General features: G+C 41.9%; 1 protein-coding gene across 5 annotated transcripts in view; it reads left to right on the top strand.

Moving 5' to 3' along the window:
• The window catches only part of LOC101392552 (dystrophin), a 760,070-nt gene that overhangs the window by 646,455 nt on the left and 89,856 nt on the right, over positions 1-23,759 (top strand). For all 5 annotated transcript variants that reach the window (XM_004435057.3, XM_087426760.1, XM_087426761.1 and 2 more), the window contains 2 exons: positions 10,471-10,545; positions 22,114-22,315. In XM_004435057.3, coding sequence (XP_004435114.2) covers positions 10,471-10,545; positions 22,114-22,315 — 277 coding nt within the window. The remainder of the gene's footprint in view (positions 1-10,470; positions 10,546-22,113; positions 22,316-23,759) is intronic.

Here is a 23,759-nt window from a genome sequence, read left to right on the forward strand (position 1 = left end):
GGGAGTTTTTAAAACCTTGAGGTAGTCTTGTCCAAGTCAGTTGTCCGACGATCCCCATATCAGGGTCGCGCCACTCGAAAGCAAAAAGTAATTGGCTTTTTGGGTGAAGCCGTAGACAGAAGAATGCATCTTTCAGGTCCAAGACAGTGTACCATTTTCGTGATGGGGGGAGGGAGCTGAGTAGGTTATATGGGTTTGGCACGGTAGGGTGTAAATCCTGCACTCTCTTATTTACTTCTCTCAAATCCTGGACCGGCCTATAATCATTAGTTCCAGGCTTTTTTACAGGCAGGAGGGGGGTGTTCCAAGGAGACTGGCAAGGAACCAGGATTCCTTGTTGGAGCAGCCTCTGGATATGGGGGCGGATTCCTTCTCTGGCCTCTTTGCTTATTGGGTATTGACGCACCCTTATCGGGAGGGCTCCGGCCTTAAGATCTATCACGACTGGGGGAATTCTCGTAGCCGTCCCTAGTCCCCCGGTTTCAGCCCATGCCGTTGGAAATTCGATCAGCCACTTATCGGTATTGAGCCGAGCTCTAGGCTTAGGCTGCTGATGGAGCCGATATTCTTCCTCTAGCTCCAGGGCCAATATCATGGTGGTAGGTGCGGACCAGGATACTGTAGGCCGAGGTTGAGCAAAATCTATTTGAGCTTTCAGTTTGGTTAAAAGGTCTCGACCTAGCAACGGGTCGGGCATTCAGGAATCACTAGGAAGGAATGGGACACCCTTCCTTTCCCCAAGTCCACTGTCCGGGAAGTAGTCCATGAGTATTGTTTCTGCCCAGTGGCTCCAACAACCAGAGTCTTTTAGTTTTTAATTTCCCAAAGGTTGCTTCAGTACTGAATATTCAGCCCCAGTATCAATCAGAAAACTCATAGGGGTCCCCTCAACAGTTAGGGTTACCCTAGGCTCGGGAGGGCCGAGCCCCGTCCCCGCTTATTCTTCGTCCTCTCCTAAAGACAACACCTTGGGTGTGGCCCTTTTCTTGGGGCATTCCCTTGCCCAGTGTCCTCTCTCCTTACAATAGGCACATTGGTCCTTGTCCAAGGGTTGCCGTCTGCGTGAGCCTGGTCGTGGGGCGTTGCCCAGGTTCCCTGACTGTCTGTGATCTGGCCCTGTCGCTTTTATCACTGCGGCCAGTATTTTAGTTTGTTTTTTTTCTCGCCTCCTGTCTCTCCTGTCCTCCCTCTCCTCAGCCTCCCTTCTCTCTCTCTCGCTTTTCCTCTTCACTCTCCCTTTTATGATACACCTTTTCAGCCTCCTTTATTACGTCCCGCAGGTCGTAGTCTTGCAGCCCCTCTAGCCTTTGTAATCTCCTCTTTATATCTGGGGCTGACTGTCCAATAAAGGCCATAATGACAGAGGCCTTCTGCCCTTCCGAGGACGGATCAAAGGGGCGTGTACCTGCGTAAGCCTCCATCAATCGTTCTAGAAAACGGAGGGGTTCAGTGGGTCCTTGCTGAATCTCTCTTACCTTAGCCAAATTGGTGGGCCGCCTTGCGGCTCCCGGAGACCCGCCACTAGAGCCCGGCGGTAAGCGGACAGCGACCCCTACCTTCAGCCGTGTTATAGTCCCAGTTGGGTCGGTTGTGCGGAAACCCTTCTTCCGCCTCAGCTATCGCTGCCGGCTGCCCGTTGGTGCCTCGGATATTCTTTCTTGCTTCCTGTGTGATTCTTTCTCTCTCCTCCGTGGTGAAGAGTGCCTGTAAGAGCTGTTGACAGTCATCCCAAGTGGGCTGATGGGAAAACATTAGGGACTCTATCAGGCGGTTAATCCGGCGGGGTTTTCTGAAAAGGGGGATGGTTATTTTCCAGTTATACAGGTCTGAGGAAGAGAAAGGCCAGTACTGGAGGGGTGACAGCTGGTTGGGCCCGCAGGAGCTCCATACTCTCTTAGCGGAGCGCCACCGTGGTATCAGGCCCGTCCGGAGTGGCTCCTTGGCGGCTTCGGGTTCCAGCGGAGGGACCCGAGCCAGTCGCCCTCCGTCCTGATTGCGATCCTGGAGCGGGGAGGGGTAAGGGGAGGCGAGAAAGGGGGCCATTCGGGAGGAGGCTCAATCTCAGGGTAGACCCGGGGCCGAAGGGTCTCCGACTCCGCTGTTCGAGTTGATTTCGATTTTTGCCGTGTCTCCGCATCCTGCAGCGCCAGGACTCGGGGGCTTAGTTTTTCTGCTTTTACCCATGGCTTAACCCACGGGAGTGGGTTCTGCACCAGATCCTGCCACACTGTAATATATGGTCGTTGGTCAGGAGGGGACCCCGGTTTCTCCTGGAAAACAATAGCCCTCACCGCGAGGATAACAGTTAGATTAAACGTCCCTCAGGGGCCAACCCACATTGAGGGAGGGCCACTCAGAGGTGCAAAAGTCTGCCAACGCCCTTTTTTATTTCTACCGACAAATCGTGCGCCCCCGCTCTCCCTTCACTCCAGTGGTCTAAGGTCAAAGAGAGGGGGGTCGCCATAGTCTGTCCCATCCCGTCAAATGAGGTCCACGTAACGAACAAAAACAGAACAATGAACATCAAAAACACACCAAGCCAAAACCACCTTTCCCCGGTTGGTGTCTGTACAAGCCAACCGAGGGCGGTTTCAGCCGGGAGGGGTTTTCGTGTCTTTCCTGGGAAAAAGAGTGCCGTTTCTTTTTCTACCTGAAAGGGGGTAGTCAGGCTTTCCTGACTCCTTGTCCCTTGGGGCGTCCCCCAGGGTTGCAGCCTGCAGTTCCCAGCACGTCTGCCACTGCAGCCGCTGGGCCCTCTCGGCCCGAAGCGGCGGGTGCCCAGATACCGAGACCAAAGCAATGCTTCGCCGCGCCGCACACACTCGCACACCCACTCACTCAGGCTTACCTCCAAGGGTCTTGAGTCTGGGGTGACCGCGCAGATCCCGGACGAGCCCCCAAATGTAGGATTCCAAAAAGGAAATCCAACTCCAGTCTCGGGAAGGCGCGGACCCACAGACACAGGAGGACGAGGTTGATGCAAATGCACGAGGTTTTAATTGCGGAGCTCGGGTCGACACGTATCTCTCGCAGGAGACAGAGGGGTCGACCCCGAACCTTAAGGGGCAAGCTCTTTTATAGGATTCGGAAGCATAAAGCGGGAAAAGGTTGGCGCGGTCTTACATGATTGGCTAATTTAAAACATTTAAACAGTTACATTTTATGGCGCGAATTGCTATGGCGCGAAGCAATTATCAGGTTACACACACGCGTCCCCATCTGGACCCCCTCCACCCCGACCCTCCCAAACTTATCCCTCTGGAGCACTCTCTTGTTCTCAATTTTTCCCCGAACAGTTTAGGGTGAGTCTTCTATGAATAGAGTCAGTCAGGATCGATAAACGTTCCCCCTTATACCAGGAATCCTTAGGGTGTGGAGGTGCCTGTCTCTAAGGTATTAACTTTTAAATTTTTAATATAATTTACTTCCTTCAGAAGGATTATGCATAGTTGGATGTCTTTAAAAAAGCTATAAGCCAGTTTTGCCTAAAGAATCTTTTTTAATCATCAGTATTATTTTATATATGTTTTTTGGTGGGCAAGGTTTTTGAGAATTAGAGCCCAAATCCTTTTTGATTTGAAGCCTCTGTTAAAGGAACATGGTGCAGCAGTGTGGATATGAGGCAGCTCTCCATTATGTGGGGGAGAATTCGGGCCCCAGAAATGGTATTTAAGATACACAGTTCTCCCCCCAAAATGTTGCACTGGCCATTTGTTACAGAAGCTGCTTTCTCAACAAGCCTTTTACCGGTGCAGCAAACAACAACAACGAGCAAAACAAATTTGAATTTCAACTCTTTCATGCTATCAGTGTTGCTAACGAAGTATGTAGTGAGATTCTGCTGAGGAAGGCCAAGCAAGAAGTGGGAGCCAGAAAGGCCTCGAAGAACCCAAAGTCGGGATTCTGTGCCATCTTTTATTTCACAATTGAACTTCTCAATTTTTTATTTTTGGTTTAAAACCTGTTTCTCTCTTCCACAATTCTAAGTCTTCCACATTTGTGCCACACTGGGTACTTGATTGCTTCTCTTCATGTTTTAGAATTCTAGAGTCACTGGTAACAAATAAGTAACACCATTTCACACCTGGAAACATAACTTGAAAGTAATTGGAAATTCACAGTCTCTACTTTCTGCAGTTCATGCAAGTAGGAATGTGTAATTCCTATTTATCTCTGTGTAGGTTTATTTTTTCCCCATTTAACTGAAGCTCTATGTTGATGATGAGGTTTTAATAGGTTTAGATTTTAAAAGGCCTCAAATATATCTAAAAAATTATAGGTCAGGTATAATGTGTTAATGGACCTCTTTTTTCGTGGCTAATTCTTTAAAGATATGTTCCAGAAATCTTCTCTGTTCTTGAAGAGTTCTTGATAATTCTACATTACACTCTAAAACTTCTGAAACCTAGACATCTTGGCTCGATTTGCTTTCAAGCTGGACTTGGTTTAAATTACTCATTTTATCTCAAGCCTCATTAAGGCCTGTGGTTCTTGTCTGTTCTAGTGAGTTGGAGCTGGCAAGAATAACACTTGCCTTGTGGAGAGTCCGTTAGAACACAATAGGAAGAATAAGGCTGGGGAACCAGAGATATATTATTATATTTTAAAATCTGCCACCTTCCTATAATAGAAGAGGTGTGGGGGGAGACTGCTTTGTTTTGGATTCTTTGGAAAATTTGGGAAATTATTAAAATAGACATGCAATAGTAGTTTAATTCACACCGTATGCCAAACACTGAAGTTGGAATTGCACTAAAAAAATAATCATACTTCCTCTAAATTTTATTTTTCACTCGTGACCACCTGAGTGATTTGGATTAAATTTCTTCTGGGAATTAGAGTCGGTAGGAAGAAACAAAGACCGCAACACTAATTTATCTGTTGGAATAATCTTTAGCCATCCAGCTCTTTCCATTCATTAAGTTTGTGAGGTCATTATCATTCTTTCTACCTAATAGATAAACATACTGAACCTTTGGGCCTTTCCAAAAAGTCTCCACAAGCCATTGGAAAGCTGGACTGAAATACTCCTTGTTTTAAATTCTAGACCTCAGTTCAGTCATAGATAGCAGGAGTTTTGAAGTGTGATTAAAAGGCAGAAACCAGCTGTAAAATGTAAATGAAGGGGCTTAATGTTTTCTTTCTATAATATTTTCCAAATTTTCCCATGACCTTAACATGCTGAGGTGTTTTTCACTATTTTTGCAAGAGCATGTCTAATGTGTATATTTGTGACTCGAACTTGATCGGTCATTCCTCTTCTTTGGTGAATTTGACGCCTTCCACCACTACCTTCCACTGAATGAAGGTAAAAATTGTAAAACAGAAATATTTACCAAAGTCAAGAGAAATTCATAGGCTAAACAAAGGGGCAAAGAAATGTATTGTTTTGTACCTCAAAATAAAAGCCAAATGGACCATCACTTTGGTAGCTGTTGATTCGACTTGAGAGGGTAGATGGTTTGATATTTGCCCTTGTTCCTTAAGTTTGTAGATTTCTCTATTTTTAGACTTGAATCAGCCCTGGATAAAATAATTCAAGTCATGAAGAGGAATGTACGGTTCAGCATTTTTATCCTTCTGAAATGCGCTTTCTACCAGCTGCCATGGAAACATTGTGTAACCCGTTTCTTGGATAGTCTCATTCCTCTTGAGTTCCGGTTGTGAGAGCTAGTGAGCTCATTACAACTTGGATCAGAGTCCTGGAAAGGCAGCTCCCAGGGAAAGTGGAGACCAGCCTCCCATGGGGGATGGGGATGGGGGACTTCAGCTTTATTCTGCATGCATATTTTAGCTACAAGGTCAGTTCCAGCCTCAGCCCAGGACAATGTCACATTGTCCACAGCTGTAGTGCATCTTGAAGTTTCTGTGCAGATCCTACACACTTTCACAAGGCAGAGACTTATCTCTTCCAGCTGTAAACCAGAGGGAATGGTGCTGCAGATTCCTAGCAACACATGTAGACTCAAACACCGCAGATGGCTAACTCTCTTGAGGAACACTTTTAAGACACCAGAACTCCACTGCAATTCACTGATGATTACTGGCTATAAATTTGTATGGCTTCTGTTGCATTGTGATGAAAACTAGACATTTTCCCTGCTACTTTCTTCTGGTGTTGCTGAATCACTGTTGGAGAACTAGTTGGACCATGGTGCATAGAAAACTGGTGGCAGAAGGCTTGTTCCCTGCAGTGGGTTGAGGGTATGCAGAGACGGTGTCAGGATTAATTTGAGGCAGAATATGCCATAGATAGAAGGATTTGGAAGGGAAGAAAGTTTGAACTGCTTTAGGGAAGCTGAGAGCACTGCTAGAGCAGGAATGTTCCAGATGATTGTCTCTGATAGTATTCCACGGTGAACCACGCCCTGAAAGAATCAGATCGTCCTTGCCTCTCCCACTTGATCTGTAGCTCCTGGGATTTGCCAATTCTGGGTATGAACTGTGAGATTTGGATGGAGCTTCTGACCTCATTTAGACCATTTGTTCTGAGTTCTGAATAGACCCAGGAAAATTAGAAAGGGGGGTAGAATAGGGGTCATAAGAGAGGGATCTTCGTTTCATGAAGAAGGAAGATATTAGGAAACTAGACCAGTGAGTTAAGAGGCAATTGAAAAGGAGGATTGGAAAGAAAGGGAAAAAGAAGAGAAAGTTTTTGCCAGTATCTTCTGCCAAGATGTTTGATTGGCACATAGTTCACACTCCACACTTTTGTATAAGTAAATGAATGAAAGGAAATTTGGAGTTGGAATCCTATCCCTTGGAAACTGCTATAGGCTGATGTTAAGGGGAAAGTGGTCTATACTTGAAGTGCATTTCTGTGTCCCTACGTCGCTTATTTTATAAAGAGCCAAAGGCACTCATTTATGAGTGTGTGTGAAGGAACTCTGCACTAGCAAGTATAGGGACTGGTGAATGGTTGTACTGGTGATTGTACTGGTGAATGGTGTTACACCAGTCTGGAGGGGAGGACAGGAATTAGTTTCTCATGGATTAGTGCCACAAGACAACTCATACCGTGAGTTGGCTGAGATCACCCAAAAAGATAAGCAATGATGACTGGGGAAAAGAGACAAAGGAAGAACTACGACTCTTGGGGGAGAGAGAGAATGAAGGACAGTCAGAGGGACCCAGATAAATCAATTTCTCCTCACCAGAGAACAAGGTCCAGGGAAAAGTTAATTCACTTCAAGGAGAAGGAATCTGTACCTATAGCCTTTCAAGACACTTTTAGATACTTTTAATTTATTTAATACCTTTTGTTGGTGTTCATCATAAACAAGAGGTCTACAAATGTATCCCAGAGGTGAGTTTTTTGGTCTAATTGACTCTAATAGTCATTAAATAATCTCCTAAAAGCCCACAAAATGGAATGTAGGAAGATAGAAAAACAAAAGACAACACAGGTCTTTATACAGAGTTTATACCTGAACTTGAACAACATGGAACAAGAAACTTTATTAAAAGGTACAATTAAAGGCTGATTGTACTTGAAGGTTCATATGAATCACCTGGGGATCTTGTTAAAATGTTGATTCTGATTCATAGATCTGGATGGGGCCTGAGAGTCTGCATTTCTGACAAGCTCCAAAGAGATGCTGATGCTGTTGGTCCTTGACTCACACTTTGGGTAACAAGGACCCACACAGGTTCGCTTTGGTAGGTGTTGGTAGCCTTGCGTGGTTAGACATAGTTTGAAGGCTGCCCTCTTATCTACATCTTGGCTACCAGTTTATAATGAAAGCGAGTCTCAGAATAAGCTCTGTCACATACGGAACATTTATTAGCCACAGGGCGCAAAACAATCTTAAGCCTATGCCAAAGGCACAATGAAGTCACAGCTCTGTCTTTTTGAGTGCTTGGCTTCAGAAGGTCACAGTCCACACCTCTAACACAGTAGTTCTCAAAGTGTGCGCCGGATCAGCAGCATCTGGAAACTTGTTAGAGATGCAGATTCTCAGGCCCTCCCCAGACCTACAGAATTAGAAAATCTGGGAGTGGGGCCTGGAAATCTGTATTTTTAACTAGCACTCCAGGTGATGTATGCTCAAGTTTGAGAACCATTGCTAAAACAGCAGGATTCTGTCAACCATCTAATTGAATTCAGGCAACCAAGAATCCAATGAACCACAGGGAGATATTTTGAAATCTATCCTAGGGCACCATGTCTAAAGGTGGAGGGCCTGCTAGACTCTTCTCACACCCTGTTAATGTAAGAGCCGGCAATGTTTCTAAACTTTTTTTGACGGTCCTCATATTTTGCAAACCACTAATAGCACCAATGCAAGACCATCTGACATTAATTAGGATAATTAATGAAACCCCTGGTGTAATAGGAGCTAAATATAGCTGAAGCACTTACAGTGGCCACCTCTAGAGTGAGGCTTTTTGATTAATTGCTGGCTAACCACCCCTGGAGTGTGCATTCCTGATTAACACAACTGACCGCCCCTGCAGTGTAGCTTAAGCTAACACACACATACATCATGTTGTACTGTCCATATGAGGGTTCTTTTTAAGTCTTACCACCTCCTTTATTAAGGCATAATTTAAACACAATAAAATGCATCCATTTTAAGTGTACAGTTTGAGTTTTGAGAAATGTACACACTCATGTAACCTCCACACCCATCAAGATATATAACATTTCAGTCAGCAAAAAAACACCCTTGTGTTCTTTGCGGTCAGTTACCCACCGCCACCCCACTCCAGGCTACCATCTGTCTGCTTTTGGTCATTATAGGTGAGATCTGCCTGTTCTAGAATTTCGTATAAATGGAATCAAACAGTATTTACTCTTTGTGTCTGGCTTCTTTTACCCAATATAATGTTTTTCAGATCAGTTCACATTGTTGCTTTATCAGTGGTTAGTTCCTTTTTATGGCAGAGTAGTATGCCATTGCATTACTATTCTGCAATTTGTTTATTCATTCTCCTATTTGTTTGTTTCTAGTTTTTGGCTATTATGGATTAACCTACTGTGGACATTCATTTACACATCTTTTTGTGGACATGTTTTTATTTCCTTTGGGTAAATATCTAGGAGTAGAATATTTGGGTCATAAGATAAATGTATGTTTAATTTCATAAGAAACTGCTAAACAGGCTTTCCAAAGTGGTCGTACTATTTTACATTCCCCCCAGCAGCGTATGAGAGTTCCAGTTGCTCTACATCCTCGTCAACATTTAGTATTGTCAGTCTTTTTGACTTTTTACACTGCATGTTTTAAAGTAAATTGCAGACATTGTTTTTCTTCCCCCTAATTTCAATTCAGGTTTTTATATTTGGTCTCTGCAAAGGCCATAAAGCTAATAATGTTGACCCAAGTGACTTGGATATGGATTAAATTATTTCCTTTTACTAAGCCCCAAATAGAATTGATTTTGTGGGTGCCATCTAATTATGGCAGTTAGCCATATTTGCCAGTGTGTTTCTTTCTTTCTTTCTTTCATTCTTTTGTTCATTTATTCATTCAGTCGGTCAATCAGTCCCCAAGCTGTGTTAGAGCTGCTTTTTTAGAGAGCAGTCATATATTATGTCGCTGGGAAATATGACAGAAGTAGGTGACAGCGTACTTGTCTTCAAGGAGCTTTTTGGAGTTGGGTTCCTGAAACATAAATACACAGAAATGCTAGAAAAGAAAGACAGCCCAGTGTATATCAAGGCTTGCACAGACTTGAGCAAGGGCGTCTGATCTACATGTAGCTTCCTGCTAGGTGAGATGAGGTGAGACTTGATAGACAGGTGACTGTAGAAACCGCAGTAGCAGAAATTGTTGAGCTGTTAATCTGTGCTGAATATTAGAATGATTGCACCTTAGAATATAAAGCTAAATGTTTATTTTAATCTCGGTTATATTTTAAAATACATCTCACACAAATAGACACACACATATGTTGAGTAAGTAATACTCAAAATGTTAACAATGTTAATCTTTGGGTCCTGGGATTATGGACGATTTGTTTACTGATTTTATATTTTCCTTTAATTTCTAAGTTTTCCACAGTGAGCATGTTTGACTTTTATAATCATAAAAAAATGTTACATTGCAATTTGATGGTTGTAAGATTTCATAGCTATTTCGATAATATTTTCCTTGTTCTCTTTAATCCTGTGTAGCCAAGATTCACTACAATAGAACCAAGATTACAGTCGAGGAAAAAGCATGCCTGTCCTTCTTTCTTTTCCCTTTTGGGAGCGAGGACTACATGAATGCCCCGCAGGCTACGCCACTGTAGTCCTTCCTGGAACTTAGCTTTCCTGATTGTCAAAGCACAAAAAGACATTTTTTTTTCCTTTCCCCACGTTGACAGAATTTCACCTCCCAAAACTTGGGGCATATACTAGAGATTTTTTTCTCCTAGCCTATCTTTGTTGTTGTTGTAGCTGTTGGCAAATCATTGGGAGTTTTTGTCCATGTTTTCTGATGAAATAACAACTGGTCTTTGTTTTCCCTCTTTTTTCTTCAGCTGACCTGAATAATGTCAGGTTCTCAGCTTATAGGACTGCCATGAAACTCCGAAGACTGCAGAAGGCCCTTTGTTGTAAGTATTAACCAGTGCTTGAAATATCTGATAGTTACTCTTTGCTTAAAAAAAAAGTGGGTCAGCGGTATTTTCATTTGGAGAGGGGAGAAATAGCTGTCACAAGTCCAGCTGTAACATCGAATTCATTTTTTGTAAAGTATCTTTGTCCTAGTATTGGCCTAGACTATTCTGTGATATTGTTGAGAATCATTCCTGTCACCATTCCTTAGCTACTGATGTTGAATTGACAAGATCTTGGTAATTTTTATTTTCCAGCTAATGGCATTGGCATCCGGAATTATCTGTATGAAACTTGAATTATCTCCTCCTATTCTACCTTTATTTCTTCTTTTTACAAATTGTATTTGTATCAGTACTAGATTGCCTTATCCAAACTAAAGCTCACAGATGTGTGGGGTTTTTTTTTAGCTTGAATGCTAATGTTCAGATAAAAGCTGTGATAGAAGAAAGATGACAAGATTGTTTTTCTGCTTTTGCTAAACATCGTACATCAGTGGGAAAAATCCTGAAGTGTCAAACACCTCTATCTTTTCATCAGATAGTTTATGTAACTATCTGTATTAGCAAAGTGAATTATAGTATAATATTGTTTGAGTACCCATGTATGTTGATGATATGACCATGAAACAGACAGGCACAGTCCCTACCCTGATGGAACTTAGAGTCTAATGAGGGATATATAGGGTGTCCATAGGTCTGAAGACATAGGTGAATGTGTGTAAGATCATCAAGAACGTCTACAGTCTGTAAAAAATAAAGTGAGGGGTGAGGTTCAGAGAGGTTTGCTTGAAGAGGTGATGTCTAAGCTACATGAGTCCAGAAGGGTAAGTAGCGCTCACTCTAGGAAGTGTTCTCGTCAGAAGGAATAGCATGTGCTGAGGCGTGGAGTCCAGAGGTGCATTCAGGAACTGAAAATACTTTAGCCTGGCTAAAGCACAGAGTTCCAGGGAGGAGTTATGGTGAAATATTTGGCTGGAGAGAGAAGCTGGAAGCAGACTGTGAAAGGCTTTTTAAACTTAAGTAAAGAATTTAGTGGTCATTGGGGAGCCATGCAGGCAGATGACATGATGGGATTTTCATTTACAAAGCTCATTCTTGCTATGGAATAGAGTGTGGATTCCGGGTGGGGGGTGGGGGCGGCCGAGTTGTGCAACTGATGGGAGAGAGACTCGTTGGGCAGTTTCAGTAATCTCAACTAGCAACATGGTGGCATGAATTGGCAGACAAGGAATGGAGAGAAGTAGAGAGAATTGAGAAATACTAATGAGATGGAATTGACAGGTCTTAGTGATTCATTTGATTTGGTGGGTGAGGCGGAATCAAGGAAGATACTTCGGTGCTTGGCTTGGGTGAACGGTGGACTTGCCTGGTAGAGTTGGACATAAAGCTGCGATGCTCAAGAGAAATATAAAAATAATATTTAGGAACCGTCAGCATGTAGATGCTCACGGAGAGTGTAGAGTAAGAAGAGTATTTAAGACCGAGCATGAACAGTATACAGAGGACACTGCAAAGGAATGGCCAGCGTGGGAGAAGGCGAACACCAAGAGGTTATAGTGCCACATACTGCATGGGAAGAAAGAAGAAAGGGCCTGCCACCAGGGTCAGATGTTGCTGGCAGGTCAGGATGAAGTTGGCGAAAGTGCCCATGGGATTTAGCAACAAGGAGGTCCTTACTAACTTTGGTGAGATTTTAGGGGCACGGTGGAGGTGATGAAGTGGGCTTAAAATTAAATCAAAAATGGGGATGTAAAGACGGTTGGTATGGACAGTTCTTGGAGAAATTTAGTTGTGAAGCGGAGGGAAGAGGGGTGGTAGTTAGCTGGAAGGGGCTGAGGAATTAATGAATGAACTGTACGTACATATAAGTTGAGAGATACTTGGGTCTATTTAATGAATATGAGAAGGAGAGGACAAGATTGAAATTATTGGCTCAAGACGGGAGAATTAAAAAATTGTGAGTTCTCAGAAGATAGAGGCAGGTAATCCAGAACCCAAGAGAAGGAAGGGGCACCTCTCTTCCACTGGAACAGCTGGGGCCGAGGAAAGGATCTGTGCAGGGCCAGGTAACTAACGAGACTTGGTGGCAGGAAGGTGAGGGATGCCCAGGTAGAGGTTTCTGTTTTCCGTGTGAAGGTGGAGGAGAGTTCCTGTGCTGCACTTAACAGTAGAAGGTGATGAAGTTGAAGTTGGGCTTACCTTTGTGGAGAACAAGAGAGAGGGCTAATTTGAGAAGCAGCATTATGGAGCCCAGAGTTGGCTGAGTATTCTACAGCAGCACCAATCTGTAGGGCTGTGCTATTTCTCCAGGCACACCCAGCAGTCAGGAGCTGAATGGCTCTGTCTCAGGGCAGGCAGAGGACAGCTGGGCCAGAGAAGTGAGGATTTGGGCAAAAGAGTGGTTAAGTATTTAAAGTGATGTCTGTCCAGTCGTTGTTGGGTAGGAGAAGCTATGAATTCAGATGGAAGCTGGTGGTTAGGAGGTAGAAGGATCAAGAGGCTAACTGTTCAGGGAGGTAGAGGAAGAGGTCGTGCGGAAGTAACTGGAAGGCCAAGAAGCTGTGGTCAGAGAGTAGCATAGCTAAACATGGTTTCGGAAGTGGAACAGTTCCAGGTGATTAGGTCTAGGATATGACCATTTGAGTGGGTGGCAGAGGTGGAGTAGATGTGAATCTCCATGGAGATGAAATAAGAGGTTAAGGAACTGAGAGGCTAGAGTGATACATGAGTCATCCATGCCAATGTTGAAATCATCCAGAATTGGGGCCAGTACTGGGGAAGAGAGGAGAGAAGTACTGGGGAAGAGAGGAGAGAAGGACTGTGAACCCTGGCTGTCAACTCTTCAGGAATGAAGGGGTCTGACCACGGGGGTCTGCGGAGGCTAGCAATAAGATGGACAAAGAGGGTCGCTGGTGTGTGGTTTTTTACACAGAGTTGGAGAAGAAACATCCAAGAAGTGGAATTATTCGGAAGGAGAGAGTAGGCTTTTCCTCTTCATCTTGGTCTCTCCAATGCTTAGTACAAAGCCTGGCACAGAGTAGGGTTTGATATGTTTTCATGGAATGAATGCATGAATGAAAGTAAGTAAGTTTAGGCTTCCATTTCCTTATAGCTTATAGTCTCAAGCTATCATTTTTCAGCTATATAGCTGCCAAATTTAAGTGGTTTTTAAAGGGCTCCGCAGGCCTAGGATTTCCTTAGGGACCTGTTAATGTACCAGAGCTGGAAAGAGGCAGTTTGGGGCGGGGCGAAGTCAGAGGGCTGGGTGGAGAGTCTTCTGCCTCTTTTTCTTCTCCTGGCCCTGCCCCATCCCAGAGATACTACTTTCCATTGATAAAGGGGTGATTATGAACTGGTTATTGTAAAGTGCTATAGTATATAGAATATTCCTGTGAGATCCTAAAAGTTCAAAAGAGATAATCAGCTGCTCCAGGTTAGCCTTTGAAAAAGCCCAGAAATAGACGAGATGGAAAACCTTATAATGACTGTCCCTTTCCATAACATTCCTTTTGACCTTGGATTTAGGCATTATTCACTTCTCCTGTTAAAAAATAATTCTATTCACAAATGTGTCTCATTTTCTATCATTTCCATTTATGTTAAATTTCCGATAAACGTTGGGAAAATTGGGGAATTTGATGTCATAAAAAATGTTGGCCATTTGGGGTTATAATCTTGTAATAAAGTTAAGCTCTGAATGTAGAATTTCCACTTTTAAGCAGATTTGAAATTCTCAGCACTTCCTTTCTGAGCATGACTTTTCTCATATTTGAAAAAGATTTAGGTGCAGCAAAATTAGGGTGTATTTATCTAAATTAAGTACTGGATTCTTAAGAATGGTAGAAGGGTTCCATGTGTAGTATGAATATAGAATGAAGAGTTCACCAATCCTTTTATTATTGAAAACATGTGTAGTCATATTACTTAGCTAACTGTTCAGTAGATGATATAAGAATTTCCTCTTAATTTTATATTTGCTTAGGTTTATCTTCCAGCCCTTTTGTCATTTCTATGCCTGCAAAGCCATGATAAAGAGCTATTGTCTGTGGTACAGGCAAATAAAACTTGTCCTGGTTAGCTTTTCCAACCGAAGGTCACTTCCACTAACTCTTACTTTAATGAAAATTAATGATGTTATCTCAATGATTTCCTGATGCCAGTGAAGAGTTTGAATTACAGATGCCTTAGAAAATAGGCAGAGCTACTGCTATTTAGCACTTGGTCTTATTTTTTCACTTCACTGTCAAAGCTTCAATATTGCGGAAACCTGAATAACACAATTTTATCCACTATAGAGAATTTGCTATTTAAGCGGAGAGCATCACCATTGGCCTATAATGTCCCCAGTTTGTAATCCGTTTAATGTTGCATGACTCTATACTGCCTTTCAACACATTGTGAATGAAAATTAAGCTCGACAGAAAAGCAGAGACAAAGAGAAAATCTTGGTAAGAAGGATTTATAAGGTGGTTCATATGGCTGATACTCCATTGAAAGTTATGAAGAAGATAATCTAAGCTTTTTCTGTCTCCTTCTGTAGTTCTGATGACATCCTATAGATGTGTGGCTTCTAACATTAAAAATATAGCCAACTTCTAAGAGCAGAAATAAAAATGCACTTAACAAAGCATGTGTATTTAGTTTATTAGTGTGTGGTGGGTTGGAGAGAGCCCAAACCATAGGGCTAAATATACTGCAGTTGATAAATGTGACAAATATTCTGCAAACAAGAAATAGAGAACAATTTGCTTCTGTTCAGCAACTAAATCACACAGTAGAGAGATTTTGTACAGCCTGGAGTTGTCTGAATAAAGGCACGGCTGCTGGACACACCCTCACCGTGACAAACCAGGTGAACAATGTGCTCCTTTCTTGGTAAATGCACCTCACCTTTTGAGTGTGGCATTAGACAGGGTTGGGTTGCTAAAGAAAGCTCTCAAGACCCACGATAACACAGCTTACAAATCTACAGTCTCTTGCAGGAAAAGGCTACAATAAAGGCAACAGCATTCAAGTCAGGATATGCATCCACAGCTACAGGCTGCCTCACACAGCAAGGGGGCCCGAGAGACCAGTGTAATTATTTTGTCCCTCCTCCACAAAAATCTATTTTTCCCATGCATTATTTTTCACATAGGTTAGAGGCCAGGTCTCTGGTCTTTCAGAATTCAAAACATCTTGAGGACAGAGCCAAACTAATTTTCTCAGTTCACACGGTTGACAGATATTGGTGCTCAAAGAGAGGGGTCTTGTAACAGGACCCATCTCTGTCCCAGGGGAAGCACTGTAGTCCTGTTTAAAATTTGTCCAATACCCATGAGTTGCACGCTAGGGAAAGAATGGTTGGCCCTCAGTCATGGTGCTGAAGCTGTTAAGGAGCACCTTGTAAGTTCCATTCTCCAGGTATCATTGGTTCCATTTCCACTTATCATTCTAGGAGGCTTGCCATCCTTATTCTTCTTCCTGGAATTGGATTACCCCAAAGTGCTCCCTTTGCACCAGGAGTTCTTTTCTATCAGTTTATCTTTTCTCATTCAAAGCAAATTTTACCTGGCCAGATGTTCCTTGCCCGGCTCCTAATTCTCCTAAGGTTCTTTTATTTCAAGTCGTCCCATGCTCTTTGGTCCACCAGACCTGTTGCATTTCCTACTAATATCTTTACTATAACTAGGAGATAAATTTGAGATGCAAAATGTTGAGTCTCCCAGGCTAACATCATATGAGTAGTAGTCACGCCTACATGGACTTCGGTTTGGCCATGTCACAGAAATTTCTATAACCATCCACATCAAATTTCTGGCTTTTCAATCTCAGGGAAGTAGGCCCGCCAAGTTCAACTTAATTCTTCCTCAGTGATCCAGGTCTTCCAATTGTGCCTCCACCCATTTGTGGCTTTCATCACACAATAAGGGGGTAAATAGCTACTTTCTTTACACCTAATATCATGACTGATGAGACGTGTAGCAGATAAACCTTCTATCGTATAGCCAATACCTTTCTTAAACCTTCATCATCACAATTAATGGCCACACAATGTTCATTCAGATTATTATAAATCAGAGTCTCCAGATTTGACTGGGTAAATATTCCCACAGGGTACTTTTCAACACAAGTGCTTAATAATAGATATATCCTGTGAAACAAGAACCAAAAGACAACCCGTTATTGTTCCATGGAGTCATAGTCTCAGTTGGAACTCCCATCTCTTCATCCAGTGTGGTCAATAGATTGGCTAGCTGTCCTGTTCACTTCTTGGCTCTTTAAAAGGCCATCTGAGTCACAGCTAAGGGAGCATATTATTCTTATTTTAAGCCTCTTTCTAGGCACCAACATTGTGTTAGATTTTCCCTTTTTAACACCCATTTGGTGGCTTTCTTCCATTCAGCAACAATCTTACCTTTCTTCCTTATCATTAATTTTAATCCAGACCTTCTACCCACACAAGAAGTATGTCCCTTGGGTTCTGCCACTGGGCTAGTCCATATTTAGCTGGTAGCAAGATAAGACAGGCCAGGGCTTCCCCTTCAGTCTCTTCAGTACAGAAAAATGGTGTTATCCTGTCTTCTGGGCAACAAAACATTTGTGACGGTCAGCCCCAATTGGGCGAGGTGTGGGGAAGGAGTAATCCATTTCATCAATCCCTGTGGAATTCTTGCACTTACATTTCAACTAATAGCCATAATATCTAGTTTCAGAATATTACCAGCCTTTGAGACTCTTAAATTGTAGCCCCAGCCCAGGGACTACTAGGTATGGCATTGAAAAAGAAAATCATGGTGAACACATTAAGTTCCCCACTTGAATTATCTTTTTAATTGTAATTAGTCTCACGAATGTAGCCCATTTATCAAAAGTGATAGTTGCCCAGGTTCCTTTGGTTGGAACTCCACCTGCAGGCCAGAGAGGGTGAAGCTCAATGGAAGGAGATCCTGAACTACTCAAGCTTTTGCTAACCCAACCGAGGAATTGAATTCTTAGCAGACCTGCCATCAGTTTGCAATGCCCTTCGAATCCATTTTATTAGCTCCTGAAGTTCAGGTTCTGCCATTTCCGGATGCCACTAGAAAGTTGTATTATTGATAACCAATTTCAAAGCCTGTGCTACTTCAAACCAAGGGTAGCTTGGCAACCTGCAATGGTTCATTTTCATCCCTTATATCAGAATCACCTTTTTATCTTTTGAAATAATATCTTAGCCATATTTTTGGCTAAGAATGAATTGGTGGTCTTCTAAACAATCTCACTTCTGACACTAATTGCACTGGCCGTGGCATTTAGGGCTCAGTTGCTAAAGAGGACTCACAGAACCCAAATGACAGTTTTTACAAATCTGCAGTTCATTACAGAAAGAGGCTACAGTGTACTAACAACATTAAAATGAGGATATGCATCACACCCACAGGCTGCCTCACGGCGTAGGGTCCGGAGAGCCCAGTTGTAAGCTCCAAGTGCTCTCTGTAAGGGCCATACCAGGATGCACTTTCTCTCTTAGATCAAGATGTGAGCACAAACCACTTTGGAAACCAGGGAGCACAAATTAGAGTCTTAGCAAGGTTTTCTTAGAGCCTCCTGGAAACCTGGGCATGTTCTTCCTTCGTAGCCAGTCCCAAACAAACACAGTGGCCTCCACGGGTCTCACTGAGATCAGGTAAAAATGGCCAATGTTACTGCTAGCAATAAACAGTAGTGATAACATGTAAACCGTGGCTACACATGAACACAGTAAGTCACTGCTTTTCATTGCTTTGATCAAGGCTCTGCATTGTATATCTATTTTAGCAAAACATCTCCTGCCAGCTCTAGAGCCTCTGGAATTAACCTTCATAGCACAGATAACTACATCAAAGCGCATTGACTTTCTTGCTGGGCAAAGATTTGCTTGGAATGTCCTTCAGCCTTGAAGAGTAAGCTGCCTATAGAAGAGCGTGATGTCAACAACAGCCTCCTCTTCCCACAGGCGCCTTCTGCTGCCTGGGCAAAAAAGTCAGCAAACACATAGCAGTTATCCCATCATGACCCCCTCTGTCTCTGTCTGCACTAATTAGGTTACAGGATTATTTCTGTAGTAACACAGTGTCCAGATTTACCCATGGGATGAGCATGGGGTTGCGTGGGCACCATGGGATTTGTTCTCACCAACTTTTTGGTGTTTCTTTTTTCTCCTACTATTATTACTAGTAGGGAATGAGGAGTGGTTTCTTTTTCTGTAAAGTCTGTTAGGATACCTTCTGCCACCCACCTTTCTGCTTTTCAATATGTACCTCTACAAGGAATCTGAAAACCTGTGTGTCCTGCCATAACACCCAAAGCAAGTGTTTTTATTGCTGGTCTCAGTTTTCTCCACTGCAAAATGATTCTGAAGGTGCTTTCTAGGTTTTAAAGCCTGTGATTCTCTAAAAGACAAAAAAAAAAAAAAATCTGCCTCAGCTCCTCCCTTGTGGCATATGTAGAAAGGAATAGAGTTAGCATTTGGACCTAGAATGGTGAGAGAACGATTAGGCACAACCAGAGCCTCAGGAACCTTGTGTTTAAGTCTCCCTTCCCCATCCCCCACTTTTATTTTCCAGTTTTTCTGCACAGCAAAGAGGATCCTGGAGAGCCAGTCATTTGTGTTCTGTCCCCATCCTCTCTCACTCCAGCAGCCCACATGCAGGAGGGGCACCACCAAATGATCCCTGTCCTTCAGTGGCGACAAAATCTATAGCATCCTCTACTGTAAAAATATTTTTTGAAAGAGAGGGTATATTAGGACATACTTGGGTTTTTATGTAGCTTTAAAATATATTCCCTAGTGAATACACTAATGGATGGAGATATATATATAGATATATATATATTTTTTTTAATGGAAATTCCTAGCTTAAGATAAAAGGATAGTTTCACAGAATTGTGAAACTGTCTGCTGGTTGCTTGTTGAGGCTTCTAGAAACAGCTAATCATTATGTTTAATGTTTCATCAAAAAATCTCAATGTATTCTTTAAGATGCTCGTTTTTGAACAGTTAAGTGTATGTCTGTGTGGCAATTAAATTGTCCCTATCGATTTTCTCATCTCTTTTCAAGTCCATAGTATCAGCTATGTATACTTAAATAGAAGTCTTTTAAAATTGTTCCATGAAAGTGGAATTCTGTTTGATATGTTTGTTTTGGGAAATGTGTTCTCCAATCTTCTCTGATGGATCGTTCTTGTGTTTAACCATATCCGGTTTTAGCAGAGCACACTGCACAGTATTTCTCTCCTAACTGTGTCATCTTCTGCTCCTGTTATTTCAGAGCAATTGCTTTGCTTCCCTCTGGAGCTATTTATACTCCAAATTTTCTGTTCTGTGTGTTACACATTCACCTGTACAGAGATAAGAGTAGACCCGGTAAAAAGGAATTCATGCAATTTTGCTGTTGTTTTGTTTCCATCACACCGGTAAATTAATTAGACTTTAAATACAAAAGTGAGTCTAAAAATTCTCACTTGTTAGTTCTTGTATCCTTGGATATAAAGCAAAATATTTGTAACGATTAAGGCAGAGTAACAAAAAAGAAAATAATAGAGAAACTTCAAACCACCCGTGGCTTCCTTTAATATATAAAGAAACATGTTGGGAATATTGGTATTTGGAAGAAATCCATTCCTCTCTTCCGCTAATGGAAATGGTGTGCTGCATTTCTAAATGTTCTCACTACCTGCACCTGGAAATGTGTCCTGGGAGGAAGTCAAGCACACAGAAGTCAAGCACACAGAAGAGAGAAAGAAAGTTTGAGTCTTGTGTCTCTGAACCTCTGTCCGGTCTCCCATGCAGTCCCCACTCCACCCTCCCCTCCTTGCGCCGTCCTGCCTGTTTGCATTGTTATTTTTTTTAATTCATTATTCTTTTTCCTACCTGCCTCCCTCTCAAATCATGTTCCTTTCTGATGCTTTAAACAAAGTCTCGACTTCCATGGAAAGAGGGCATTTCTTCATCTGGAGAGTATCTTTAAGGAAAAGGACTGGGATCTTTGCTTTCATAGGATGAGTGCTTGTCCAGAGCATTTTAGGGAAACTGGTACATGAAGCATGGAGCTTTACTCCCTGGATGAAAGACAAAGAAAAAAAACCTCCCACTTTCACCACCAGGTCTCCTTCATGCTTCCAGGGAAAGTGCAAAGGTTACTATTTTCCTTTTTTAAAAGAGAAAAACATGCACTACATAGGTATTAACGTACATAGGTATTAACCACTATTTTTTCCCCCCTTAACATATAATTAGAACTAGCTGCAAATAACAAGTAAAGTACATTAAAGCCTTAAATTGGTGTCTGTTTAGTATTGGGCAAGCTGTTTACCGACTGGGATGGCCCATGTTTATCTGCAGTTACATTTATAATTGTCTTTCCTCCTCCTCCTAGATATGTGAGAGATTTACTTAATTACTATTGATTCTTTCTCTCAAAGGACTGAGAATTCAGACCAGAGCTTAGGTGTATAAGGTGTCATAAAAGCCACGTTGTTGCATTTCCAATTTGGCTAATAAATTGGCTTTAGAGAAAAGCATCTTTCCATGACACTTGGGAGTAAAGCTTGCGATTTGCTGATGTTGGACAAGGTTGAGGTTTCACTTTTGTGAAATTTTTGTCTTTCAGCATATTATTAAATACTCCCTCAGATCAAGGGAACCCTGTTCCCATTTATAAAGTTCTTAGAGGACTTGAAAAGTACATTGTAAAATACAATTTGAAGGTGAAAGGAGAAATAAGTGCGTCTTGGTTTGAAAACTGGATAGATTATGCCGTTGCTGTAGTTTGTCTATAGAAAATTTTAGTGAAGTTGATTGTTTTTTTACCTAATGTTAAGGTAGCAGAGAGATTGTGAGGTGACTGATATTTCAAGGAGAAAAAGGCTTAGTGATTATAAATGCATAGCTGGAAATAGAGTTTACACAACCCTAACCATACAGATTAATCAAACTGACCTTCTCTAATACTAATACAGTCATGCGCCGCATGATGATGTTGTGGTCAATGAACTACCGCATATACGATGGTGGTCCCATAGAATTAGTACCATATAGCCTAGGTGTGTAGTAGACTGTACCATCTAGGTTTGTGTAAGTACACTCTATGATGTTCGCACAACAACAAAATTGCCTAGCAATGCATTTCTCAGAATGTATCCCCATCATTAAGTGACGCACGACTGTACGAGAATGTATTATCAGGAACTCTTACAAAATCTCTAGTGAAACAGTTCTTTTCTTATTCAGGTAGAAATGACTGTTCACGTAGAACATGACAGGTACCCTTAACTCTCAAATATTCCCCAAGACTTCAGGAATGGAAACTGTCTCTTTGCTCACATCTTCACCCAATGCCAGTGAGATTCGAGAACAACCTTAGATCCTGAATACCCCTCCGACTCATCAATTTAGAGCTGAGGGATGAAAACAAAACACTTTCAACAGAGTAGGGTTCAGGTTTGGTGTTTACTACAGGGTATGAGACAACCCTCCCAAGATTCTCAAAGGAAAAAGAAAAATAATGAAAAGAGATTTTTTTTCCCGTTCGAATCACTTGCAATTTTATGTGGCTTTTGCAGTGGATCTCTTGAGCCTGTCAGCTGCATGCGATGCCTTGGACCAGCACAACCTCAAGCAAAATGACCAGCCCATGGATATCCTGCAGATCATTAATTGTTTGACCACTATTTATGATCGCCTGGAGCAAGAGCACAGCAATCTGGTCAACGTCCCTCTCTGCGTGGATATGTGTCTCAATTGGCTGCTGAATGTTTATGACACGTACGTATGGCAAGCTTTTTTCAGACTCTGCCACAGGAGGCTTAGTTTCCAGAATGCTGACGGTGTAATTAGCATCACAACAGGGTCCCAGTCTAGAAATATGGTCCTCAGGATGAAAGTTTCATAAAGCTGTGTGACCTAATGCTGTCCCTGTGATAAATCATTCTTGCATTTATTGGAGCTGAAAAATATTTTGATAAGCTAGGAGGTAAGAGCTAGAAGGTAGATTGCACTCAGATTAGAAAACAAACAAAACCCTGAGATACTCATTTTTCAAATAGTAGAATAAGTCGACGTGTAGCCATTAGTTCTTTCCCTTTCTTGCCTGTGTATTTTGACTTCCTCCATCCACTTTAGGGGTGGCTCCCTCTCACTGGCAGAAATGGATGTGCTCCTGGAGATGTTGGCACATCTGTCACTAGATCTGAATAGTGATAGCTGATACTCAGGAGATTTTTGCAGAAGATTATGAATTGATAAGCCAAACAAAATGAAAACAAGTCCTTAATGTGGCAAATTCAGCCCCTCAAACTGAGGAAGTTTTTTTTTTAATAAGGTTTTACAAAGTTTTAGTTTGGCACCTCCACTCATCACTCTCTTAGAGAGCACCTGTTCATTTCTTCTGGATTGCACATAGGAGAGATCCCCATTTCTAATTTTTGTCTTGAGCTTAATGAAGACAATTGAGGAAGACAGCAGAAGTAATTGGTCTTAATTTTGACTGAATTCTTCTTAGACCTCAGAATTATCACATGTCAACAAGAACATATCCCCATTTGGAAATCTGGGAAGGTTTTCCGAAAGGAGATGCATATCAACTCTTTTACCTTTGTTGTAGATATCTCCCACCTCCTGGATTAAAATGTATACCTTTTTTTCTTTGTTATTTTGATAAAGTATTGCTTTTCAAATTCCAAGATCACCTGGCTATTGCAATCTGATAATTATCTACCAAGCCTTTGAACATATTGGATTTTAATTGTGGGTTACACTTACATTTGCTTGGATAATGGTTTGTATTCAGGTCTTCCCTCAGATATGTTTTGGTACTATTTTCTTTGCAGATGAATGGATTCTGAGTATATAACTTCCCTTCTACCTGCCTGAAAATTATTTGGGGACAATTTTAACTCCTTGAGGATCTGAGTTACTGTATCAAGTCTATTTGTTAAACTTTGATTTGCTTTTTTTAAAGAAAGAAAAGACAAAATCTTCCAATGATAGTAATTTTGTTAATGCATTAAGATCCAGGATTTCTATTTGACTAAAGGATTTAGTAAATTGTACCAGTTGAAAATTGAGCATATTGTTCACCAAAAATAACCACAATTGGGACCGATCCCTTGCAGTTTCTAAGTGCTAGGTGGGAGAATTATTCTAAAATCTTTTTTTTTTTTTAACGGACATCTAAGGTTCAGTTGCTTTCCATAACAAATACAAGCTG

The sequence above is a fragment of the Ceratotherium simum genome, chromosome X (genome assembly GCF_057802395.1).
Source record: "Ceratotherium simum simum isolate JZ-2026a chromosome X, ASM5780239v1, whole genome shotgun sequence".
Lineage (NCBI taxonomy): Eukaryota > Metazoa > Chordata > Mammalia > Perissodactyla > Rhinocerotidae > Ceratotherium > Ceratotherium simum.